We start from the raw sequence: 8,538 nt of genomic DNA on the forward strand, positions 1-8,538 counted from the left end.
TTTTAAAAAGTGATAGCTATAAAGAAAATCAGCTAATCATTCTTCACCCCACCCCTCCTTCAAAATCCTGTCAAGAGAGGGGTGTCTTGATCCGCTGCCTAAGAGTAAAAGAACAAGGCAGGCAAATCTCACTGTGGAAGGAGTTCCACCATTCTGGAGCCACCACTAAACAGCACCCTCTACACACAATCCTATGTACCTAGCACTGCACAGGAAGCCCTAGGAGGGCACTGTCCGTGGATCTCACTGAATGGCAGCAAGTATTCTCTCAGATACTCGGGGTCCAGCTGTTCAGTGCTTTAAATACAAGAATAAGCATTTTCATCATACAATATTTCAACTGGAAGCTATTTTAAAAGGCTTTACTTGTATCATACCTCTCGTTTCCGCCTCTCTTCCTGTGTGCGATGCAAAAGAGATGCTTTTTCCTCCTGGAAAATACGAGACATGATATACTGTTTCTACCTAAACAAATGCATTTAAAGTTATGTATAAAGGTAAGCATCATCTTTCCAAAATATTTTGCAGGAAAGTAACATGTATCTTCCTCCTTTATGTGCTTAGATACGACACAATCAATGACACACTACAAATCGGCCTAAAGTCTTTCTACCTCCCAAAAAAAGTCATTCTACCGTGTTTCTCCTAAAATAAGACACCGTCTTATTTTTTTTTCGCTCAACCAAACACAGTATGGCTTATTTTCAGGGGATGTCTTATTTTAACCATGTTGCATCGGTACGCTGCATAGCCACACCTCTCCAGGCTGTTTTAATGGGAGGTACCACGTCACTATGGCTTATTTTCGGGGTATGGCTTATTTTTGGGGAACGGCTTATATTTCGCAAATGCATAGAAATCCTGCTATGGCTTATTTTATGGCTATGTCTTATTTTAGGAGAAACAGGGTACCTAACGGCCTCCATCACAAATGTGAGTATGATTATTTCTTCATTTTGTTTAAATTAGAGTAATTAGCACAATTTAAAACTGCAGTGAATTCAATTGGCACTATCAGTTAACAGTAATGAATGAATGAACAAACATCCATTACAATTTCTGATTTTCCCAACAAAGTCTCAAAAAAAGTTTTCAGCCACATACTGTTCATTCAATTAAACTGCATAAATATAAATATCAAAATCAATACTCATCTTCTCCAAACAATACCCACCCACAGCCCAATGTCAGAGAAGGTGCTAAAAGAAAAGTGCATATGAAAGTATTTCATGGTTTTGAGCATCATGATGGAATGTATTTAGGGAACTGTAATACTGTATACCAGTAATTAAGGAATTAAGTCAAAGCAATTTTAAAAGGAAAGTTACAGTAGAAAAACTTTTTAACAATATTGCCTTATCTGGTTTTATAATTTGATACAGTAATATCAGAAAAGAAGTGGTGAAGCCTACACACCTAAGATATTTCTCTACTGCTTACACAAAGCAGTACTAAACATTTGCAATAGCAAATAAGCCTAATTTGGTGAAGAGATTCATAAATGAACTTGCATTTTAAAAGCCAGGTGTAATTATAACTAGTTTTCCTTTTCAAAGTTACTTTCAGTACAAAGTGCATCCTTCTTTATCCATGCATCCTTCTTTTTCTTTGTTTCCACATTCAAAACTTAGGGCACTGGGAAGGAAGCTTTGTAAATTTCAATTTACAAAGTCTATTATCAGTATTTTTAAAGTGAAAATAACAGGCCTAACAATAAACAATCAGAAAGGCTAATAAGCACCAGGTTTACATCCTCATTACTAATGCTGAGTCAACCCAATAGATTTCAGTCATCAGATGAGGATCCCAATTCAAGATCTCCCTATACAGTGGTACTTTGGTTCTCGAACTTAATTGGTTCCGGGAGTCCACTCGACTCCCGAAACTTTTTGAAAACCAAGGCACAGCTTCCGATTGGCTGCAGGAACTTCCTGCACTCAAGTGGAAGCCGTGTCAGACATTGAGCTTCCGAAAAACGTTCGCAAACCGGAACACTTACCGGTACTTCTGGGTTTGTGGCGTTTGGGAACCAATTTGTTTGACAGCTAAGCCGTTCGGGAAACAAGGTACCACTGTATAAGTCGAGTTATCAGACATGCAACTTACCCATGTGTGTTATTTATTAAATTTATATGCCACCTTTCTGCTCAGGAACCTGAAGTGGTTCACAATTTCAAAAATACTTTAGAACAAATACATTAAATAAAACATAAAGTGACTTTCTCAAGCCAAACTGGAGCTGAGGATAAAAGCCTGGGCTCCCTTGCTTCTCCCTTCACTCCATTCACACAGAGCTCTAGAGAAGAAGTCAATGCCAAGGTGTTTCAAATGGACAAAACCATTAAAACAACGGAAGCTGCCTCTAAGTGCTACGGTATGTAACCATTAGACTCAGCACTAAAGCATCCATCACATTCCTGCATCCTTGGGGGATACCCTTATCTTAAACGCATTTCTTTGAAGGTATATTCTGCTGATTTCAACAGAATCTGTCAAGCACACATTCCAGGATGTCTGTGTGGATAACCTGCTGAATCAGAACCAAGGTTCATCTAGACCAGTACCCTATTTACACCATACCAGATGCTTCCAGGAAGACCTGGAGGGCATGAAGGTAACAGCCCTCTCATACAGTCTCCCTCCAACAACTGTTATTTCATTTCTGAACATGGAACTTCCATTTAGCTGCCATTGCTAATAGTCATTGATAGACCTTTTCTCCATGAATTTGTTCAATTCCATTTTAAAGCCACGGCCATCACTGCATCCTGTGACAGCAAGTTCCATAAATTATGTGTTGTGGGAAGAAGTGCTTCCTTTTTTTCTGTCCTGAATCTACTGTGGATCAATTTCAATGGGTGACCCTGTGTTCCTATGTTATGAGAGTGGGGGGGGAGCGGGGGGAGAGGTCTATCTATTTTCTGCATCATTTTATAAAGCTCTACCATGGCCCACTTTAGCTGTCCCCACCACCATTACCTGGATGGAGGGGGTCACAGCAGAGGTGAGGGAATGGGCCTCATGTTTACATGGCAATTCTTACAGAAAGCTTCCACTGAATAAACCAATTTAGCCTGCAGGAGGCAGTCTGTGGGGATGGGAGTGGGATCAAATTTACAGGGGATGGGGGAAACTAAAAGAGGCAAGATAATAAAGGAAGGGAAAATGTGCTACAAGTTCACCAATGAGCATCTCAAGTGATTTAGGTAATAATCCAAGAGGAAGACACCAAGGGAGGGAGGCTAAGAAATCAGGGCCTGCTCCAGCCAGACTGTTTCCCCACCCTAGCCAACTTTACATTCTTTAAAACTAAAACATATTGGGCACCTTGTCAGAAAAGGCAGTATATAAGTGTAATAAATAATGCTGTATCCCTATAAATTTTCAGCTTAAATGCAAACAAAGGCAAGTGTTTCAGCCTCCACAAGAGCTCAGTTTTCCAGTACTCCATGCAAAATCCAAAGTCACATTCTTTCTCCTGGCAGATCTAATCTTAAGGACAATAAACTGACTGGTTTCTTCTACTGTCAGCACACTTTGGTCCAGTGTAACACTAAAGAGTGCTTATTCCTGTTTCCTGTCTACCGAAACCTTCCTGCAATAGTGCTTCACCAGAGGGAGAAGAGGTGTTCACAGGATAAATTAAGGCAGAAACATTTCAGCACCACAGCAGAAGAGGGCTTTTATTTTTTTCTGCAATTATTTCACATACCTGTACTACCAAACTATTGGGTCAGTGCAGAGATCTGGGCTGCAGATCAGCTGTCTTAATAAATCACACTCAATATTATTAGTTAGCCTAACCCTTAGTTGTTGTTTAAGATTCAACAGAGGTGTAAAAATCATAGCAAGAATATATTATTCCTGCCCAACTTTTGAGCAAAGCAGCACAATCTTTAAGTGGTACTATTAAGTGTTCATAATTTGATGACAAAAGATGTAAAGCACCTAAAATACATTCCTGAAGAATAGGACATACCCTGCCAATTGCCAGCTTTGCATATCAAGATTTATTCTTTCTTCAGTGCAGAAAACAATATCACACATGTGATTTAATGAACGTAAATGGCTTCTAGCCATCAGAAATGTGTCAGTAGATAGTTCCTCAATAATTCAGATGAATAGCTACACATACCTAATATACTTCTGATGTGCATCTGATTCATGAAAATATGGCCTAGGTAACAATGCACAGAAAAGGGTGTGCTGTGATATTTATTTATGGCAGATTACACAATATGTCATTTAAAGGCCCCATCTCATACAATTCATGAGAAGTATTTTAAATTTCAGAATAAAAAATAAAAATCAAGAATCCAAATCAAGCATATTTCATTATTAACTGACACAGTACTTTCAGTATGCAAACTGCTTCACAAGCTTCATGAGATCTTGTATTTGTTACCTGAATAGCTTCAAACCAGACTGCCCAGCTGTTGCTTTTTGGTCTGCCTCAATTCTGAATGATGGGTACATTTAAACACACAGGCCGTTATAGTTATCTAAAGCAAATGCAAAATGACTGCATTTTTGGGTAAACCTGTTCCTTTGCATAGCAATCCTATGAGATAAGCAATATTACTCCCATTGCAGGCAGGAAACTTATGTTAAGAACCAGTGACTTGCATAAGGCCTCTAAACGACTAAAAGACACAAGACAGTTTTGAAACCAGGCCAGGTTTCAGTTTGTGCCATCTCAATACTTAAAAAGCACGCACACCCCTATTTAATCCGGTCATTTAGATTACAGATACTTCTTTTAAATAAAAAATGGAAAGGTGTACATAGATGCCATACTGTGGTGCATGGACATTTTTAGTTGGCCCCTTTGCGCTTTATCAGCAGTAGGAGAGGCCTATGAATTAAGTAATAGAGTGCTGATAAGAAAATGAAAAAAGAAAAGAAAAACCTAGGCCAAAGTGAAGGAATGCATGAAGGAATGCATTCCTTGCTGTCTTATCCACTTTAGAAACCTGGAGTGGGTTTTTCCTCAAATCGTGTATTAAAAAGGAAGTGTCGAGAATCATTTATGTTTTGCAGACTCCTGTACAGTTCAGTAACAGCACAACCCTAACCATGCCTACTCAATTCAGTCACACCCAGATAAACAGTGTTAGGATTACAGACTAAATTCTTAAACTTCTCCCTGCTATAACCCACCCCCACAACAACATTATTTAAGGGTCTGGTGACTTCCGTTTCAGTGTATCTGAAGAAGTGTGCATGCACACGAAAGCTCATACCAAGAACAAACTTAGTTGGTCTCCAAGGTGCTACTGGAAGGAATTTTTTGTTTTATTTTGTTTTAACAACACAAGAGTGAGGCCTATCCGCTGCCCCCTACCTCTCCCCTCCCACAATTACCCAACTGGATGCCAAGCTGATGCCAAGGGACCTGAGAAGGAGACACTTGCAAGAGCTGATGCATCACAGGAGTTTTACAAATGGGACGGTGGGCCCTTCTCTCCCCCCCCCCCCCTTTCCAATCACGCCTCTGTCTTTTTGCTGGCTGTTTCGCAACCAAAGCACCTCAAGTTTCTCTTTTCAAAACCCTCGGCCTTGAAGCAAACCCCCTCCGAGAAAGAGCAAATAAGGGGCGACAAATGACTCTCCAGGAGCCTTTTCCTCCTAACAACAAAACAAACCCCAGGACACACTGGTGCTAAGCTGCACCAGCAGGTCTGAGAGAGGCCCCTGGTCTTGGGGTGGGGGAATAATAATCATGATGATAATGATATTATTATTATTAGGAAAGGTGAGAAAAAAAACTAGACCCCGCGGAAAACAAGGGTTTGCTCAGATTTAACCTTAGTCACACGCCTGCTTCGCGGGGCCCCACCGGAATCTGCACGCAGGCTGGGAAACGGGGCTGGCGGAGACAAAAATCGCGTAGAGACACCCCCCCCCCGAGACCTGAGAAAGGCAGCGCAGGCACTGGGGGTGGGGGTGGGGGGGCGCTTACCTTCTTACTGGCTCCTCCAAGAGACACCTTGGGCCTGGTTTTGAACTCCCCTTCGAAGCTGAACATGGTTACAGCTTATCCTCCCATCCAGAGGGGGAGAGAGAGAGCAGCCTCCGCCTCTTCAGCAAGAGCAGCAGCACCTTGGCAGGGCAGAAAGAGCCAGCGGGGGGGTGGGGACCGGGGAAGGGGCGCCCGCCGACCCCCAAGAGGAAGCCCCCGGCCTCACGGCCACCCGCCCACTCCCGGTGCAGGGCTCTAATGCCAAGGACTGAGGCGCCCCTTCTTCCCACAACCCCTTCCGCACCACGGCCGGCCAGGAAGGGAGATTCCCCCACTTCCAAATTATCTTGTGTGGGTGTCTCTCCGTGTGCCTCCGGCTCCCCCCGGCACCCAGCGGCTAAGGCTCAGTGAGGGCCAAGGGGTCTCGCTTAGGGCTGCCTCACTTGCAGCGGAGGTGGAGGAGGGTATAGATGGGTGGGGGTGGGGGTGGAAATCAGCCGGTTCCTGAAAGAAGATGGCCGCCGCCGCCGCCGACTGCAGCTTTCCCTCAGCGCGCTCCCGCCTCTCGGGCGCGCGGGCGCGCTCGCGCCTCCTATAGGAAAGGGAGGCGGGAGAGCGAGATGGAGCGCCGGGCGCTTTTTGAAGGAGGATGACAGGCGGAAAAAAAGCAGAGGAAGCTCAAGGCGGGGTTTTTAGAGCAGGTTCTTGTTATGTGGGGCAAACACAAAACACACACACACAACGCGGTGCCCTCAGCTGTGATGGGGCTTCTCGCCTCTTCTGAGAAAGGAGTTTCCTTTGCCCCCCGGGCTTCCTAAGGCAGTTTCCCTCCCAAAGAAAAGGGTCCTCTCTTCTTGGGGGTTCTGTCCTGTGTGGCCACTGTTTTTATGCTGCACGCAAAAAAAGGTTTCATTGGGATGTGGTCGCATGCTGCACTTTTTCTTGGATCCACCCCCCCACACACACCTACACCATATGCGTATAACTGCCCTGAAACCAGCAGGCATAGGGTGGTAGAGCCTATACAAATTGAATAAATTTAAAAAAAAATAAAAGTAAAATCAACTGTTGTTTAAGGGCACTGGTAATTGTAGCTCTGTGAAAAGTATTCTACAGTTCTCAGGATTGGGGGAAAGCCATGTGCTTTAAATGTACTTTTTTATGTCATAAAATTGATACACCACTTGAGTGTAGGAAAAAACCTCAGGGTCTACATCTGTACATCAGGAGTGGGGAACCTGTGGTCTTCCAGATGTTGATGGGCTGCAACTCCCTTCAATTTCTTCAGCAGTGCCTTTTCTCTAGAAAAATAGGTGCTGGTACTCACCATGGAGTTGTTACAGCAATGCCACACTTTTTTGCAACGCGAAAAAAGAGGTGTCAGTACTGCGTACCCTTGAGTACCCCCTGAAAAGAAAAACCAATGCCCTTCAGCCCCGTCCAGAATAGCAGTCAGGAATGAAGTCCAACATCATCTGGGAAGGTCACAGGTTGCCGTAGGCCACCAACACCTGGAGAATCATAGGTTCCCAGTTCTTGCTTTAGACTAAAGGCAAGTTCACACAATAATTCACGCACAGAGATATCACATTGTGCTTGAGCCTTCCACAATCTGGTTCCCTCCAGGTGTTTTTAAGTACAGTACTACCTCAGGTTAAGAACTTAATTTGTTCTAGAGGTCCGTTCTTAACCTGAAACTGTTCTTAACCTGAGGTACCACTTTAGCTGATGGGGCCTCCCACCACCACCGCACAATTTCTGTTCTCATCCTGAAGCAAAGTTCTTAACCCGAGGTTATTTCTGGGTTAGCGGAGTCTGTAACCTGAAGCGTCTGTAACCTGAAGCGTCTGTAATCCGAGGTACCACTGTACAACAGAAATGGAAGACTTGTGACCCTTCCGATGTTGTTGGACCAGCTCCCATCAGCCCCAGCCAGAACAACTAATGGTCAGGAATGATAGTAGTAGTCAAACAATATCTAAAGGGCCACAGATTCCCTGCTTCCATTGGCTCCAGAAAGCATAGTCAAAGATCGGAGGGATGGAATTGTAGCCCCTGTCATCTCGAAGGCTACATCAGCTGTAGTCTAACCTACCTAACAGGGTTAGGATGGGATTAAAGAGTGTTGGGGCTGAGAAAGAGCAAAAAGTGGCTATAATAAAAATAAATAATTTATTATGTTTTTATCTTACCCCTTCTCCAAGGAATTCAGAGTAACATATATATTTTATCCCCCCCATACACACACTTTTTGTTAATCCTCACAACAACCCTGTGAGATAGTCTAGGCCAAGTAATAATGACTGGCCAAACATCATTTTGCAAATTTCATAAATAAAAAGAAATTTGAACTGTAGATGGACCTACATATCCTAGAGCGGTATGCTATACACCACACACTTTAAAGAGGTTCATTTTTGCTCTGTGGAAGGAGAGAAAAAACGTATTTCACCCATGACACTGGGTGACATAACCTAACCTACAGCCATCCCATACTAGGTATGATGGGTCAGAGCCCATAGCCACACACCCTGAGGCTTTCACAAGACAAAATTCATCCTGCATACATCAAGCCC

At 43.4% G+C, this 8,538-nt stretch overlaps 1 protein-coding gene across 2 annotated transcripts in view; it reads right to left on the reverse strand.

Annotated features, from left to right (window-relative positions):
• Positions 1-6,142, reverse strand: part of UBE3C (ubiquitin protein ligase E3C) — a 60,001-nt gene extending 53,859 nt beyond the window's left edge. For both annotated transcript variants that reach the window (XR_004427678.1, XM_033165796.1), the window contains exons 1-2: positions 5,963-6,142; positions 378-431 (exon numbers count right to left, since the gene is read on the reverse strand). Coding sequence is in view for 1 of the 2 variants with exons in the window: in XM_033165796.1 (XP_033021687.1) it covers positions 378-431; positions 5,963-6,028 (120 nt within the window). In the remaining variant the exon portion in view is untranslated. The remainder of the gene's footprint in view (positions 1-377; positions 432-5,962) is intronic.
• Between the last annotated feature and the right edge of the window lie 2,396 nt (positions 6,143-8,538).

The sequence above is a fragment of the Lacerta agilis genome, chromosome 12 (genome assembly GCF_009819535.1).
Source record: "Lacerta agilis isolate rLacAgi1 chromosome 12, rLacAgi1.pri, whole genome shotgun sequence".
Classification (NCBI taxonomy): domain Eukaryota; kingdom Metazoa; phylum Chordata; class Lepidosauria; order Squamata; family Lacertidae; genus Lacerta; species Lacerta agilis.